Raw genomic sequence first — 17,559 nt, forward strand, 5'->3', positions numbered from 1 at the left:
CTTCACATAAAGCCGATTCTCAAGGTACCTGGAATATTCCAGATTTTTAATTACTACCTTTATCAAGAAAAAACAATACAGTCATTTAAGATAAAATTTATTACTTCTTTCCCTTATGCTTCCATAGCAGGTGGAAGTATAGGGGAAACTCACGCTTCTTCTCAGGAGGGGTGCAGACAATTGTTGTTTTAAACTGCAGGTGTCCACAGGCTGCCCCAAGTGTCCATATTAAGCAAAAAGAAAACCTAGACGACTCTTTCTCGCTGATTGTGGACAATTGCTTTAGAGGGCGTACATGTATCACTATGTTCGTATTGCTTGTATTTTGTGTAGGCAGGGACGGAAATATGGAAGCTTGCGATGAAAAATTCCAAGTCCGTTTGTGGAATCATCGGCTCGACACCACCCCTGTTTACGGACTTTTCATTGTATTTTGTGTCGCGTTTGAAGCTGCATCTGTTACCGGTAAGTACAACTCATCGTAAGGACGTCTTTTTTTCCTACCAACAAGACGCACATTACACCTGACATCAAGACAGGTATTGCCTTTCGAAGCCATATTTGAGAAATGAAGGCGCATACTCCGCCACTGTGCTCAAATTTACAGTTATTGTGATTTGAAATAGAATCAATGATGCTAGTGCCGAAGATGTTTTAACTCTACGCTGTTTTTAACGGAGACTAGAACAACACTGGTACATAATTAGGTTAAAACAGGCCATTTAAAGGAATAGGTATTGCCCCTTGCACAAATGTTCCTCTACATGTAAATTACTTCAAACAGTTTTAGATACTTTTCTGAAAAATGCGGTGATTTATTATAATATTATGAAATTGCGTAATTGTAGCCATTCAAAGTATACCCCTTCAGTAGTGATTCCTGACTCAAAAAGGAAAACAAGGAAGCCTCGCACGCTGGGCACAAGTCATAAAAACGGGAGTAGTAGAGCCGTGTAGCACGTGACCTTCACGTGGCGAAACACCAAGAGCTCCAGCGAGACATTCTCGGACTCTCGTTTTGAAAGGCAAGCATTAGAACGAGGTTTAGTCAGTGCATGCGAGCAGCTTTCACATCCTAGAAACGTCTTAAAGCTTTCGAGTGATCGACTGGCGGGACCAAATTGGCCCCATCTCTACAGCAGACCTTATTTGTAGCGCAGATTTAGTGTAATAATTTCTTAATACAACAAAAAACGAATCACTCGTATTGTTTTAGAAGAGTTAGAAAAGCAGAGTGATCATTTTTTACGAAACTTTCATGCAGGAGTGCTTTTCCAACAGGTCGCGGTGTATGCAGCTCTGAAGAAGTGCCCGTGCCAAGTAACGCGCCGCAAGTGGATCGTTTCTGCAAGCCGTGGCTGGTGCTTCCCACCGAGCGATACAAGCACCGCTGGTGCCATTGCAAAACAGGTTTCGTTCGAAATGCCTGGGGACAGTGCATAAGCTCTCGAGAATGCTACACTTGCATGAACGAGTGGTATGCGGACTTCACCAGGTGCTCGCCTGCATGTCCTATGGTATGTGGCCGACCAGCAGACCGTGACTGCAAGACATTCGAGTGCAACACTGGGTGCGCCTGCGCACCAGGCTACGTGCTGTAAGTATGCGCAACCTCCGCAGCGTTAAACTTCCATTGAAATATTGCAAATATCAATTCCGAGGCGTAAAGAACCTGCGATGTTTTCAGGAGCGGGAACGCTTTTGCGTAAGCAATTTGTCTTTACCAGTTGGCGCTTGTCACGGTTATAAAAATCAAACGTCATTCAAAAGACAGCAGACAATTCGAGATATAGGAGGTGTACAGGTGTTGAAGGGGAGTCGAAAGTTGCCAGGCCACTATCTCATGTATATCTAAATAAGGATGTCTCGGAAAGTCTGACCAGGACTATATAATGTCCTGGTCAGACTGGTCAGACCTAATATGTCCTGGTCAGACCTAATAATGTATATACAAGTTTCATTAGGTGCGAGTATTTTAGGTGTGTCGTCTTAACAGATTAAGTAGGCCTCATGGCTTTTCAAGTGAAGTGTTCTCAAAGCCATCTTTAATTATTGTAAAAAAGACCATGTTACCAAGATAATCACAATGAGTATGAGACGATGGGTTGGAAAATATCGCCACATCTGTGAGTATATGTATGCGTCGCAAGTAGTAGATTTTGAGTTTCGAAATGTGAAAGATGTACTGTTTTAGCACTTACTGCTTCAAGCAGGATACACTAGTTTCAAGTAACAAAAAGGCCTTGAAGGCAAAACAAATACAAAGTTTCAGGTAAGGCGGTTCTTTAAACTATCCTCGAGGAGATCGGAGATGAAGAGAACTAAAAATTTGTGTTCTGAAACAGTATCTTTTATTGAGAACACTTAAGATCTGCACTGTGTGTAACTTACTAAGTATGACGTCGTGGTCTTCGTCGCAGTGACCCCTGGCGACAAAATACCTGCGTACCGGTATCCTGGTGCTCACCGAAGTGCCCAGTCTTCTCCACTTTCCAGCTATGTTCAACCAACTGCGCGCCGAAGTGTGGACTCTCTCGCCCTAAGAGCTGTCGCATGCGCTGCAACGATGGTGAATGCGTCTGTTGGCCAGGATTCGTCAAAGAGTTGAAAGCGGGAGAAGAGACATGTATACCGCTTAGTCAGTGTACTGATAAGAAATAAGCGAATAATAAAAACTCTCAAGCCAACAATTGTATTGCTTGCCGTATATATTCGCGTTATTCCATCGGACTGACTTGTGTATGTGTTGTTAACCTCATGAATACATCTAAAGAAAAAAAAACTTAGGTTAGATTCTCTGCTGATTATGAAGTAATGGCGCTATTTTCTATCTACACGCTAACAGACATGCATATTTTGAAATTAAAACCAAATATTCTGATTCTGAACGTGATTTCATAGCCATTGGTTATTGTTTTCTGTCCAGAAAAAATGCCGTCGGGAAACGTAGGTAAAAGAAGCTTGTTGAGCAACAACAGCGCCTATTATTGCAGAAAAAACTGGCAAAGGTGCTCTACCATAAGTACCTCAGTGCTTACTTCACTGCAGAATATCCTGGCGTCACCATCCAATACGTCACGTGTAAATTTCAAGTCTTCCAGGATTTCTCAGAAGAAATGCAAGAGCTTTGCCTCTTGCCGCAAGGAGTTCTTCTAATAAACCAATGTTAGACCAATGATTGAACACGGCTGCTGCGTTTGGAATGCTTGGCAGGATGTGGACATTGAAATTACCGAAAAAATCCAAAGTTTAGTGGCGAGATTTGTTTATGGCAATTACACGGCGCCACTTTAGCATGTACAATGCAAAGAAGAACCTTAGATGGGAGCCACTGCAGCTGCATTAGCAATAGCTAAGGTAAATTTTTTTCATTGTATATTTCACATCAGCACTGGTAATAACCGGGATAATTAGACGTGCAATCCTGATTACGTCTCCCCCCGTCTTGATCATTCTTACAAGACAAACGAGATAAGATGTAGGACGAACTGATTCAGGATGATGTTTTCCCCATTGCAGTTTCGAAGTATAACAAACAGCCTCATGATATTGCCACTGTTATCTCACCTAGATTATGTGCTTCCTCTTTGCAGAATTCGTATTGTAAATAGTCATCGTGATTACCTTAAAGGTATTTGCTTGAGTGTTTTTCGAGCTACCCTTGTTTCGCTGTTTTGCTTTTGTTTTGCGTTTAACTACTTGCACCTGTATGTTTGATAAATTACCTGCTTGTGGGTGTCAGTTGTTGTGTCCCAGTTCCCAAGCTCACCTTTGTTTTCGAGTGAGCCCCCGAATGTGTAAGCGTTTCACCGTATTTGCAGGCTGTGGACGGCTCACCTCTTCCCCCCCCCCCCTCGTTATAAGCGAGTCACCACACATTTCCCACGGCAGTTTGGCTGCCACGTCCGAGTAGGAATAAAGACATTTTGACCCGTTCCAGATTGTCTGTGCTATTTAGACTACCACGCCCCGCGCGCACGTCTATAGTTCGATAGACGTGCGCGTCTTGGCATAACAGCTATGTTAATATTGTGCTTCCCCCTTCTGTAACGCCAAAAGGCTCGAAGGGTATTGTAATACAGAAAATGTATAAATGAATACTACAAAAAGCATGCCGTGGCGGGATACCGCGCGTAGGTGCCACCATGTGGCAGTCTAAGTTTATCTCCACATTCCTGGCGCGCGAGTCGCGTCCCTAAAGCTGGGGTCTCGAGCCGTGCGCGCACCGTACCCGTCATGTCTTTCGCCGAACGATGGAAATATATGTGTCAGAAAGAGCAAGCCTCCACTGCTCATGTCCGTAGCTATGACAACGAATAAACTAGATAGAAGATGAAAGTGACCTTGAATGAACTTGAATGTCAAATGCATGCACATAGTTGCTTTTTAGATTTGTACCGGGAATAGTGGAGCTATTGCTGTAACAGCTTAATACAACACAGGCACTAGGCACTTGAAAAAAAGAAAAGCCAGGTCGCTATAACACTGGGAGCCACATTATATTTGCGGGTCAACACTATCGAGCTCAAAGTGGTAGTATAAGAGGTCTTGGTTATGAAAACAAAGAATCGTCACTATTTGCGATTCGAAATTAACAGTGACACTGCAATGGCAGCATACAAATTATTATACTCATCATTTCTCGAAAGTAAAAAGAAGGGAAGAAATATAAAATAGCACAGGAGGTCTTGGTTCAGAAAAAAAAAATTGTATCAATATTATCTGTGATTTGAAATCGACGGTGATATTTTAATGGCAGCATACAAATCATTACGATCATAGGTTCTCAAAGTTATGCTTTAGGTAAAGCATTCTTCTTCCGAAACTATTAGGCAGAAATGTCACAAATTTGCCTTTTGAAATGATGGGGACACTTTTAAACTATTCAGAATGTAAGAAAAAAAGTTACGTTGCCATTTTTTGGGACCACACGTACATGACGTTCCATTTCAAAGACAATGTAGGTACTCCGAAAGTAACCTTGTGGCGTGTCTGACTCATTTTCTTGTGGGGCCCTCTGCCGATTGAACAAGGCTTTTATTGAGGGCCCTGACAAAAGATATTGTCAGAACGAAAGCCTCCAGACTCAATGGACACTCCGGGGCCATTCCGCTTGGGAATGGGCGCATGCACTGTGGCAGCATAAAAAACTCTATTAGTAGCAAAGACGTTGTAGCTGGCAGTACTTCCTGAGGTACTGTAAAAAATCATAAAAAATCTACACAGAAAGGCACTTGCCACAAGAACTGAACAAGTGCCACCAACAACTAGTGCCTGTGCCAGTGTTAAAAAAAAACTATGATCGGCGAAGTGGAATGAATCAAACACGTGCAAGGAATAGGCAGAGAGATATGGAGAGAACGAAAAAAAATGGAAAAATGAGAGAGGCAGAAAAGGAGAAATTCAGGTAATAAAGACACAAAAATACAGAAGAAAAACAGAAGACTCGCAAGAAAGATAAGATGAAAAGGCGAGAAGAAAAGAGGAAAGAAAGAAAAATTCAGAAAACCATAGAAAAAGAGAGAAAGATATAAAAAGAGTCAGAAAGGACATTAAAAAAATGGAAAGCAGCACACAGACAACTAAAGACAACAAAAAGAAGAGATTATAAAGAAAGGCCACGCAGTTGCACTGCTCCTTCAAACCTGACCTGCCACAAGAACTGATATGGTAGTGGCACCTGCCACAAGAACTGGACAAGTGCCACTACCGACTACTGCACGTGCCAGTGTTGAAGTAAAGCCTTGATCACCGAAGTGAAACGCGTGAAACACGTGCAAGGAACAGGCATAAAAGTATGGAGAGAACGAGAAAAAGTGGAGAGAGGCAGAATGGGAGAAATTATGCCAGCTTCGCACTGACTTCACTAGCGTGAAGCTGGCATAATTTCTTTGTCTATGTTCTCGAAAGAATTAATGCAAAATTTTCTTCTTTTTTGCATTCTCTTCTTTATTCATTCTCTTGGCGTGATCGCTGGTTCGTTACCGAATAGGAGAGATTCACCAAGTAGTAAGTGGGTCTTCCCAAGTGGTTGCGCAGGGTAGCGGTACTAAAGTACGTAAGGCAAGCAATATACATCAACTTGATTTACAACTTTCAGCCTTAGTAAAAAATTGCGCAGAATTAGGCAAAGCGTTTTTCTACACTTCTAAATAGCTGTTACAATTGAGAAGAAAATACTCTTTCCGCTCTATACACCAGAGCACACCCTGCCGTTCTTTTCTTCCTATTTTCCTTCCAAACAAAAAGTTATATTTTAGAATTATGCTTGGCCCCGTTCTCGGAGAGACGATACTAGTGTTCTTACCCTGATGATTATGAAACAAATACAAAACGGCAACAGTGACGAGTGGTTTCTTTTTTGAATAATTGATGATTGATATGTGGAGTTTAACGTCCCAAAACCACCATGTGATTATGAGAGACGCCGTAGTGGGGGGCTCCGAAAATTTCGACCACCTGCGGTTCTTTAACGTGCACCCAAGTCTGAGCACACGGGCCTGCAACACTTCCGCCTCCATGGGAAATGCAGCCGCTGCAGCCGAGATACGAACCCGCGACCTACGGGTCAGCAGCCGAGTACCTTAGCCATTAGACCACCACGGCGGGGCGAGTGGTTTCTTCTTCGTCGCACAAAGAGTGAACAGTACGGGCGCCTCAACCTGCCCCATGCAAGTAAAAATTCATGAAGGGAATTCGGATACGTGCGTGATTGCTCTGGCGAGAGTGCAATTATTCACGTCTGTGTCCTCTCCGAGTGTGTGTATTTTTAGCGCTTGTTTCATCATGAACCTTTACCAACACGCCCAACTGGCAGTCATCATGAATAAAATCGATCGCACTCGACTTCTCTCTAATTAAATATTTTTAAGCAGTTAATCAGTTTTTCACTAGTTTGGACAGTTAGTTCCCGTCCCTAGGCAAACTTGAATTGAAATCACTGACAAAAGTTTCGCCAGCTGTCAAGCAAACAACCTAATAAACATAACATATTTATATTGCGAGCGTTTTATTGTTTTTGGGCTCAAGCAAATTGTAATGTCCAAGATCTAGCGTAAATGTATGTACAGTCAAACACAAAGGTTTACGGACCACGCGAGCATATCGCCGGAAGCCTCTTCGCGACAGTTCCGCTACGGCAGCGGCGGTCGACAACACCACAGAGCCCAGAAAGCATTCCTCCTTTAATGAGTGGCCTGTCTCTTTTCTGACTGAATAGAAATAATTTTCACCTTTCGCTTTCTAGTGCGATGCGCTTTTGGCTTCTGCTCTACGAGCTTGTTCCTGGACAGCAGTCTATGAGCATAACTGTTATCAGTCGAAATCTTTATTACAAAGTGACACCTAGCCAAAAGAACGCTGTTGTAGGCATGCCATAATAGTTTTGATACTCCTTTAAAAAGAGCAATGTCATATTGCAAATAAGCGCTTCGCTTATCTGCAGTAGAAAACTGTAGAAAACTGAAAGACCAGTGAAAAGAGGACGACCCGTTTCCGGCCCAGAACTGTGGTCTACGGTTGATGGCGCACCACTAGGTGGCGCGAACAGGCAGCTTGGCACGCGCTCACGTGGTCCACAAACTTTTGTGGCCGAGTGTACATTACACTCCCTTCAAGCCAAAAGATGGCGCCAGAGCGAAGTAGGTGTTAGAGAACCACACTTGTTCTTGGTGCGTGTGTTTAGTGACTTTGTGAGCTGACAATAATATAAGCGGTTTTACATCCGAGAAGCCCAATATGAGTGTGAGAGACACCGTAGTCGAGAAATCAGGCAATTTCACAAGCTAGCATTAGTTGAGGTGCACTTAAGTCTACGCACACAAACTTCCAGCATTTCGTCTCCATCGGTATGCGAGTGTCATGGCCGGTATTGCACGTCGCTACCTATATGGGTCAGTTTTAAGCACCGTAATCAACTCAGTAGGCCCGCTTCGTGACAGCTGGTCACCTTGTGAGTATGGCCATACAATCTCACCAGGTGTCACACCATACTGATTGCTCGTAGACTTAACCTGTAGTCACGTTTTTATATATCCACTTCTCGCTTGTCTTTTTCACCTGAATCGAAAATGTGACTATGGTGGCCGGGGCGATTCGTCATCCTAATGCTGACCTTCCAAAGAAAGATTACACGAATCTGTGAATGTTTTCCACACAGCAGGTTATATTTTGATAAGTATTCCGTCACAATCACAACACCCTGCATGGTTGGCCGCTGATAATTTTTTCTTAATAAACTCGATTGATTGATTGATTTAGTGATATGTAAGGTCTAACGTTCCAAAACTGCCATATGATTATGAGGGACGCCGTAGTGAATTGCTCGGGAAACTTCGACCTCTGGGGTTCTTTAACGTGCACCCACATTCCTAATAAACTAGATGTCGTACAACCGTACAATAGATTGTCCTGTGTTTTCTATGCATATATTGTCGGCCGCATACATTGCGGACGTCAGTGTTGCTATGGTACCAGCTCCAAAAACAGCTTCGAAAACACGTTGAAACTCACACTTATACACAAAACAAGAGCAAATATAAAAAAATGATAGACTGTTTTTGAAGTTCAAACTATTGTTATTGCATATGCTTCACAAACAGGCTACTGGGTATGAATGCCTTTGTGCACTGGAAAAAGATTGTTTCGCGGAGTAATAAATAACTGCTCCCAGACATTGACCGCATGAAACAGTGGAAGAAATTGAAAAGCTGGAACCTGCTGTTGATGCTACTTGTTCTAAAAAAAGTGTCGAATATATTTGTTATTGATAACTGTAGAAACAACAGAGCAGCGCAAGAATGGAGGACAAGCTTTCTATTGATATTGAAGTAAAGAACACGTAATTCACCTATGTGAAATGTATATGTATATATGCTATTTTGATTTTTGATTACTTATTTGTAACAATGAAGTGGGAACGAGTAGCTGTCGCCAAGTAACGGAAGCAACAACTCAGTTTATTTTTCATTTCAATAAAAAGGAACATAGTTAAAACCATAAAAAAAACGGGAGCGGCTCAATTTGTAAAATGAGTTTTGTGGGATCTGTAAAATGTATCAATTTGTAAAATGGGCGTGGGATCTGCGACGGCTACATTTTCAATGTAGGCAAAAATGCTGCAGGCCCGTGTGCTCACATTTGGCTGCACGTTAAATGACCCCAGTTGAACAAACTTTTCGGAGCTCTCCACTAAGGCGTTTCTCATAAGCACATGGTGGTTTAGAGACGTTAAACCTTACATATAAATACATCAAAGCATGGGACCTGCTGGATTTTTCTGTGGTAAAAATATGCTTATTTACTTCTAAATTCTCTCTATATCTTTGTTATTCGTCGTATAGCAACAATGCAGAGCTCAGATTTAGTACATCAGTCATACGTGTGGCAGTGTGCAGCTTTTTATAAAGCTTTGTAGGCAGCAGTTGCAACTAGGTGCTCACGTCATGGTCTCATGATGCATCACTGCAGCTATTCGACCTACTTTATTACGAATGAGGCGTACTTCAAGGATGTATTGTATTTTCTCCACAATTCAAGTACGCATCCTAGAACATCTAACACGGCAATGCCCAATTTTATAATAGAACTTGAACTACTTCCTTTCGCTTCCTACTGCGTCCGAACGCAGACGTTTGCGTAAGTGTTATAAAAAGGTCCTAAGGTCATGTACCGCCCTAAAGCCGGTTTGCGAAATGTGTGCTGCAACAATCAATGTTTTGGCTCTTTGTAAAAACAATTTGAGTTCACTGCGCCTTAGTTTCTGCTTTGTTGTGTTTTGCTGTACATGGATCCATCCTGAAAGCTGAATTCGCCCGAAATAGCTGACCTGTTTTTGTGCAGTGTCGCTCAGGCTTTTGATTCGTTCGTGGTTATAGCCTGCGTGAGTATAAAAGGAATCGCTGCGTGACATTGTTCCGCCAAGGCAGTGCAGCATATCAAAGTGTAGGGGCCGAACTGCTTCCGATATGAGTAACACTGGAGTAGTAGTCCTCTTTCTTTGCGGACTGTGTCTTTGCTTCGATTATACAAGTAAGTGAAACACACAACATATATGGTAAATATGGCAGGACTGTCGTCTTCCCTATTGCAAGTGTATAAGGGAACTGACTTTAAAAGACGTACCAAATTCTACTCCTTCTATAACATATTCAGAACAGCCATACAAATTCCCTCTGAAGTCTTCGCACAATCAGAGTGATTGCTTAGCGAAAACGCCCCCTTCGAGTCAATCCTATATGTAATATTCGCTTCATTGAATTGGGAGTAATGACACTGTTCATAAATATTCACAAGTAGAAGCGTTTCGAATTTATGAGCCTCCATCCCAGTATCATAAAACGAATACACAAGATGGCCATAGTCGACGGCTAACCAAGATAAAGTAGGCCACCCGTTTGGGCATACACTGCCTTGCAAAAAGTATAAACTTAATTTATCTTTTTGTGACAAATATCGTCCAATGGCGGAAACTTTCAACCACTGATATAACTTTTCTTCATATGCTCCCACACCAGAAGGTTTCATATGATGTTAATGCTTGGTAATGTCGAGAAAAGGGGTTGTATGCCAGAAGTGACGAAAAAATAAGAAAAACTCAGTTCAATTAATTAGTGAATACGTTGTAATTGTATAAACAACAGTCGTACGTAAATATTCACACTGCAGTATGGTTTTTAGTAAATTTTTGTTCTAATTACTATTACAAATACCTGGTACAAGAAGAACGGCACTCTGGAAAAGTGATTAGCCAATAGTATTTCCGTTTGAACAAAAAAAAACCAACATTCATAATAAAACTCTGCTGGTGTAGTTATTCAAAGACTTGAAAAATATAGACCTTGAACAATGATTCGGAAAAAAAACAGTGCAAACTATTAGACAAGAAATTGTCAATTTTTCATTTCAGTCCCTCCCGCATGGCCTTGATTAAATTTGCGATAACATAGAAGAAAATATGAGGGATTTATAAGGTTCACCTTTAAGAGTTGAAAGCGATAGCCATATTCTCTCTAGTGTGTACCTCACTTGGTGCATGAAATTTTTTAGAACTTGACATGCGCCCAGTAGTTGGTCTTAAGGAAAAGAAACTTGTCTGCCTCATTAAAATTTATTTAACTCTTATTTCTGCTTACTCTTTCATTCGATATGGCGTAAAGCAGGCCAACAACCCCACCAGGGACAAGCGTCATGATTCAATCTAACCCAGACATGGGCAAGAATAAATCTTTAAATAGAAGATTTTCCACAAATTTGGGACCAAGCTGGCTTTGTCCATGAAGGTTAGAAAATATTGATGGGGTCTGACGAGAAAAGAATATATTGCCACACACTCCTTTTGATATTTTATGTTACCGACCCCATCGCACGTGTAAAAACTCCGCCCAAAGGACTCGGATGATGATCATGATGATCATGATGATGGGCGCTGCTTTATGGCGCAAGGGCCATTTGATCGCCAAAGAGTGCCAGGTCAATGGACAAGTTATTCGTTCAATGATTATGATAGGTGGCTGTAAAAGGGCCTTGAAACTCCTCACGCTAGTGTGGGTAAAAACATAGAAGCACTAAATTCATCATATCGACGTGCAATATGTGCAGTGAGAGTGAATGGCAAAAGAAATAGTTATTTCAGGATCATTTGTTAGACATGAGCATGCGATCGCAAACAGCTGAGTTTATTTTCGAACAAACATGGCCATTAGCGATAACACTCGAAAATTGAATGCCACATGTAAAAATGCCTTGGTTCCTTGCAGAGGGTCATTTTTTTACCTACGCTCTATACGCCACTCTGAGAGCAAACTGTGCATTGTTGCATTTCGACGCCCCGTTTACTGGGCACAGGTTCACCTAATTAAAAAGTTGCGACTGTAAAACGCCGTCTGGTGTCATCGTCACAGTCACGACTGCGTGAGAATACATGTTTTTTGACGTTGTGCACGCACGGACAGCGCGAAGACACAAAGCTCTGCACATAACCTAATTAGATTCCCACTGGTAATATGAAGATGTATGTTTAGTAAAATATTTTTACAAACTCAGGCAGATCCTTTTACCGTCGAAGCTGGACTAGCTCAGCGTCAAGTGTGTGACCATGCCCAAATATTATTATCATCATGAACGGATCTGTCGCAGGACTTTCGTAACTCCCGTTGCTCAGCGTTTCGTTGTGGTTTGCAATAGCCCTGATGAATTACGGAACAAGTATCGACGAAGACTGAGAAACATAGAAAGATGTAGAATGAAATGAATGAATTTAGGGAGGAGGCAGTTTCGCACTATAGGGGTAGGAAGCCTAAAGTAGGTGTGGAGCTTGTAACCTTGTTTCTGTCTATTCTGTTTTCTTTCTCCGGCTCTTTTTATTTTTTTTTCTGTTTTGTGAACACGACAAACGTGAGTGAGTGAGAACAACTTTATTGTGGTCCAGTGCAGACGCAGAGGTTGACACGCGTCACCCGGCTACTCTCACTTGGGGACTGGCATATCTAGCCTGACAGCCCTGTCGCGGGCGCACTGGACGGCCAGGATTTGCTGTGCAGAACATCCCACTCGGGTTTGCTATAAGTCGGTCCAAGTGACCCGCACTTCCAGAGCATGTGTGCTAATCTGGCGGTCTGCCCGCAAGCGGTGCAGGTGGCATCGGAGAATTTGTGAGGATAAACTGCATTCAGCTATGCTAAGAACGGATATGAAAGGGTTTGAAGTAAGCGCAACGAGATGGCCTGGGCTCTATTGAGTTTTGAATGTGGCATTGGATACCCGCCTAGCCATGTAGTAATACTTGGTAATCTCGTTGTGTGTGGTAGGTGTGTCTTTATGTCCCACGTCGTCGGCACTGGAGCCGTCACCCAGGACAAACGTTACACGAGAGTCCAGAGTTCGTGGCGACGCTTTCTGCCTCAAGGCAGCACGTGTGGAACGCATTGGTGCTGTCTTGGCAACGCCAAACACTGCGCGTTTCAAGCGCGTTTGTTGAAAGGCAGACGATCTGGAATTATAAGAGGCAGAGGAATGTTCCAGAAGGCGAGGTGCCCCTTATAGGCACCCCACGCTTACCAGAGGGAGCTGCGTTGCCCACACTGCCCCGTCTCAAAGTTTCTGACATTCACCGTTAGGGGCACGCAGAAAAAAGACGCGTGCTCACGGCCCTAATGAATCCCGGGCACAATCCGCTGACAGACGCAGGGCGCGATAAGCGCCTGTCGCATTCCATTTTATTGCGATAGCAATGGAATGGGCACTCTCGGCTAGATTTCACCGCTGGCGTGGGCGTGAACGTCGGCGTCGATTTCATGCACCGTATATGTATACGTATCTATATATATATATGAAAACGCAAGAAAGAAAGAAAAATCCCAGAAAAAAGACTCCGGCGCACGAAATTGAACGTGGGACCTCCGCGTCGTGAATGCGAGGCGTTAACCATGGAGGGTATCTCCTTCAACGTTCAAACGGCAAGATATTCGTATCTACCACTTACAGCTGTTGGCTGGCGTCTCGGGGGAGGGAAGGAGGCTATCGTGTTATACAGCATTATCAGCAAGATGGCGCAGTGAACGTGCGGCGGCTCTCATCTTTCACGTGTACTTTGGCCCGCGCAGAGAATGAAGGGATGTACGCTCGATCGCGCGCCCTTTTCTTGCAATTAGAAGAATCGTATGTTTTCGCTAGCCTTTGCGTTTCGTGGGAACGATTCTGTCGCAGTTGCCGGGCGCACAAAGGTCACTACAATTGTCTCACAGCTACCGTTTGCGAAATGGGCACGCTTTTCAGACAGCGAAATACCAACTGAGACGCTTATTCGCGTTCATTTGTACCTGTAAGTACGTTTCGCGCGCCAATTATACGTGAGAAACGCTTGGAACATTATGATCTACTTGCCATTCTGCGCGTGAGTGTCCAATTCGTTGCTATCGCATTCATTGGCTCGCCTTTGCAGCAAAACTGTGACTTTTTTTACTGATGCCCTCTCAATTTTTTTCATCTGCTAGGCTTTGCATTCTGACGCTGCAGTCAGACGGGAAAACTCTACTGAACGGTGCCTATCGTGGTGTAACACTTGTATGAAATGCACCGGCGAGCGTAACGTGACATGTCTCTCATCGGTATCACGGGCTCCCACAGAAGGGTGTTGCAGTGAGTTCGCGCTGCGGCTGCATTTCGAGCACTCCGCGTGACTGCCTTGTTTTCCTGGGTGTTAATGACGAATAGCGCACAAGCGAGCTTCTCCTGTGAAGTACATATATTACCCGCCTGAGGGTTCGCGTGCCATCTAGTGAGCACCTTTTAATTTACTGGTGAGAGCGCAGCTGCGCCTCTAGAGGAAGGAATGAGAACTATCGGCTACGGCGGTGGACAACATTCCAGCATTAGGAGCAAGCTTCTGAAAGCTACAATATCTCACTCGACAACGTGCGTCTCAAAACTAGACGGCCACAAACCATGCGTTCTACAGCGTACTAACGGTGAGCGTTTTGTATACTCCATTGAACCATTGGTGGTACTCAATGCTCGGTGACGTCAGCATGTCATAGTTATCACTAGCGAGATAGCGCAATCCGGATGAGGGAGCGATGTAATGCCATAAGAAAGTGCGCATTCCCGAGCAAGAGGCCGTGCATCTCGTAACTAGGCGCGTCGGTGGACGAAGAGTATAAGAGGCGATGGGAGGACTATTCGACATGCCAAAACTTTCGCGACATTGTGCAAACTCCTCACAATTTTTTTTCATTTAACAAACGTTGGTGTAGTATGCTTGGTAGTGTAACGAACAGTAGCACCTCATGAAATAATGTACACATTAGCACGAATACGTCCCATTTTTTCAGCGGTCACACTTACGGACGGAATTTTTTTGAACTCCTTTCCAGGTGCCCATCGTAAATGCCTAGATACGGAGGTTCAAGTATGGTATCCCCAGACGGATCGATTTTGCAAGCCATGGATAACGTTCGAGACCGAAGTGTATAAGCCTCGTCACTGCGTTTGCAAACGAGGTTACGTACGCAACGCTTGGGGACACTGCATTAAAGAAAGTGAATGCAATACGTGCGTGAACGTACGCAACGCGGACTACAACCAATGCTCGTCATCCTGCCCTCTCGTTTGCGGACAACGCCCTGCATCTGTATGCACGCTGCAGTGCGTGATTGGCTGTGCCTGCGCTCCTGGATTTGTTCTGTGAGTGTTTTCAGCCGCTTTCTATGTATGATAATTAAGACAATTTGAGGAAGACATCCATGCAAAAACGCATACAATGACCACATTGATGACCTAAGCGTGAACCTCTAAACGCCTTTGAGCGAGGTTCCCCTTTGATTACTCGAAATACGATACGCAATTCGTCATCACTCATTTTCCTTATGACATGTGGCAAGAATGTTTCTAATAGCACTTTTAGGTTCGGGGCGTCATCACATCTGTACAAAAATCTTAGCCTTCCTTAACGCTTCGTTTCAACGAATATTTCACTTTAAAACTGGTAGCTGTCTGAATGACTGTTTATTTAAAAAACTGCTCATTCACAATTTATCATGGGTATTGCGCTTTCATAATAGAAGCATAAGGGTGCTCACGGAGTTTTTCATTAAAAAGAAGTTCAGGGAACTCAAGGTCCACCACAGAACCTCGCTCCCCCCGTTCCACTCAGTTGGTCGAGTGCGAAAGAAAACCAGCATCACATTGAGTGCAAAAAATTTGGCAGATACCACGTTCCTTGGGAATTGATGTTTTGGAAAGCATGCGGATGCAAGGTTTAAACTTTTTTACTGAGCGAGACTTTATTAATTGGCGTTCAATATATGTACAAATCTATGCACACACATACGCTAAGCAGTCACATATGTTTTATATTAGCAGTTGTTTGCAGTTGCGTGATGAGGCTAATAGCAACGTGGATATGAGCTACACCAGAAGCGGTAAGCAGATATGAAGCGCTGGTGTTTTGCGCTGGGGCTCACGAGGATGGTAGACCTCAACACTGCTACATAAATGAACCTCAGCCGATGGCGCCTAACAACAATTGACGTTAACGCGACATGACGGACGTATCATATAAGTACACACGTAATGTTTATAAAATCTGCTAGCTAGTACTGTAACCAGAATTGGTGTTTCACGAACAGCAGGCTGTATTTGCAAAGTATTTGCGAAACCTCACGTGGCTCTGAGGTAGAATACTCAATTGCCCCGCTGAATGCTATGGTTCTATTTCTGCTGGGACACTTACATCCATTCTTTGCACTCGTTCGGTGAATGCTGGCTTCATCAGCTTTTTCTTAACGCTCAAGCGTTAAAATTACCCACATGAGTTCTCGATGCTCCTGGGTAGATATAAATTGTCTATACCCTGTGGCATATTCCCACATACCAGTGGCTTGTACCCGCCCCTTTGTGTGTGCCACTGTTTTTTCGAAAGTGTTTGATGACGTTCGCGACGAGATTCTGAAATTATTGATGTCATGGCCAGTGCGTCATATTCGTCAAACCATCTTACCTTCCCATTACATTACAAACCATCTTACATTCGGCAAGCATTCTGAAATCATGAAGGGTGATCTACCACTTGCCTTCAAGAGAGAGGTAAAAAGCAGCTGCATCTTGCCGGTACTTACCAACGGTGCGCAATCCTTGAGGCTTACAAAGATGATTCAGCTTACGTTAAGGAAGGGGCCGATAGCGATGGAAATAGAATGTTAGGAGTAACCTTAAAGACAAGAAGAGAGCAGAGTAGGTTAGGGAACAAATCGTGGTTAAGGATATCATAGTGGAAATCAAGAGGAAGAAATGAACATAGGGCGGGCACGTAGTGCGTAGGTGAGTTAACCGCTGTAACTGACCGGATTCCCAGAGAAGGCAAATGCGCCAGGGGGAGACAGAAAGTTAGGTGGGCCGATGAGATCAGAAAGTTTGCAGGTATAAAATAGAAGCAGAAAGCACAATATCAGATAAATTGGCGGATCATGAGAGAGGCCTTTGCCTTGCAGTGGGCGCAGTCAGGCTGATTATGATTCTGACCTGTTGTGTTGTCTCTTCCGAAGAAAAGTTTTCCATTCGAGTGACTTTTTCTTTCAGCTTCGTTACATGTTCAATTTCTTCTGTCTTTTCGTCATTTCCATTTAATACCTAATGTGTTTGTCAAAAGTACCTCTAGACGTGCTCCTCGAAATGTGCTCGTTATTCTAGGTATCTTTCTCCTTTCTGTTCTCCTCTAGATTTACCCCTTTTGTGCCTGTCCGCCAATGCGGATTAACAAACTGGGCAGGCGTCTGATTTACCTCCTTGCCTTTGTTGCATCTCTCTCTCTCTTTGTTTCTACAGCTTCTAGCTCTTGATTGTCCACTGCTGTTTACACCTATCCTGTTGTAGCGTGTAGCACACTTTCTTTTGCTTTGTCAGAATATATTCACGTACGTTTTAAACAAGTGTACTTTGTACTCTGAAGTTATCCATTCTTATTCAACAAGACTTCTTAGCATGTTTTTTCCGGGGATGATACTGAATATAGTGACCTCAATGGTTGCGTCTGGTGTGGTACTTCGCAATGCTCTGGTAGAAAAA

General features: G+C 43.4%; 1 protein-coding gene across 2 annotated transcripts; it reads left to right on the forward strand.

Moving 5' to 3' along the window:
* Nucleotides 1-313: 313 nt before the first annotated feature.
* LOC119164238 (uncharacterized) lies at nt 314-2,695 on the forward strand. 2 transcript variants are annotated; one of them, XR_012885275.1, is made up of 3 exons: nt 314-465; nt 1,265-1,597; nt 2,421-2,695. XR_012885275.1 is itself a non-coding variant. In XM_075870388.1 (3 exons), the coding sequence occupies exons 1-3, from the start codon at nt 348-350 to the stop codon at nt 2,659-2,661; spliced, it is 675 nt and encodes a 224-aa protein (XP_075726503.1). In that variant the 5' UTR covers nt 314-347; the 3' UTR covers nt 2,662-2,695. The 2 variants fall into 2 exon arrangements, 1 of the variants encoding a protein (XP_075726503.1); XM_075870388.1 differs by having other exon boundaries at nt 1,282-1,597.
* The last annotated feature ends 14,864 nt before the right edge of the window (nt 2,696-17,559 follow it).

The sequence above is a fragment of the Rhipicephalus microplus genome, chromosome 8 (genome assembly GCF_043290135.1).
Source record: "Rhipicephalus microplus isolate Deutch F79 chromosome 8, USDA_Rmic, whole genome shotgun sequence".
In the NCBI taxonomy this organism is placed as follows: domain Eukaryota; kingdom Metazoa; phylum Arthropoda; class Arachnida; order Ixodida; family Ixodidae; genus Rhipicephalus; species Rhipicephalus microplus.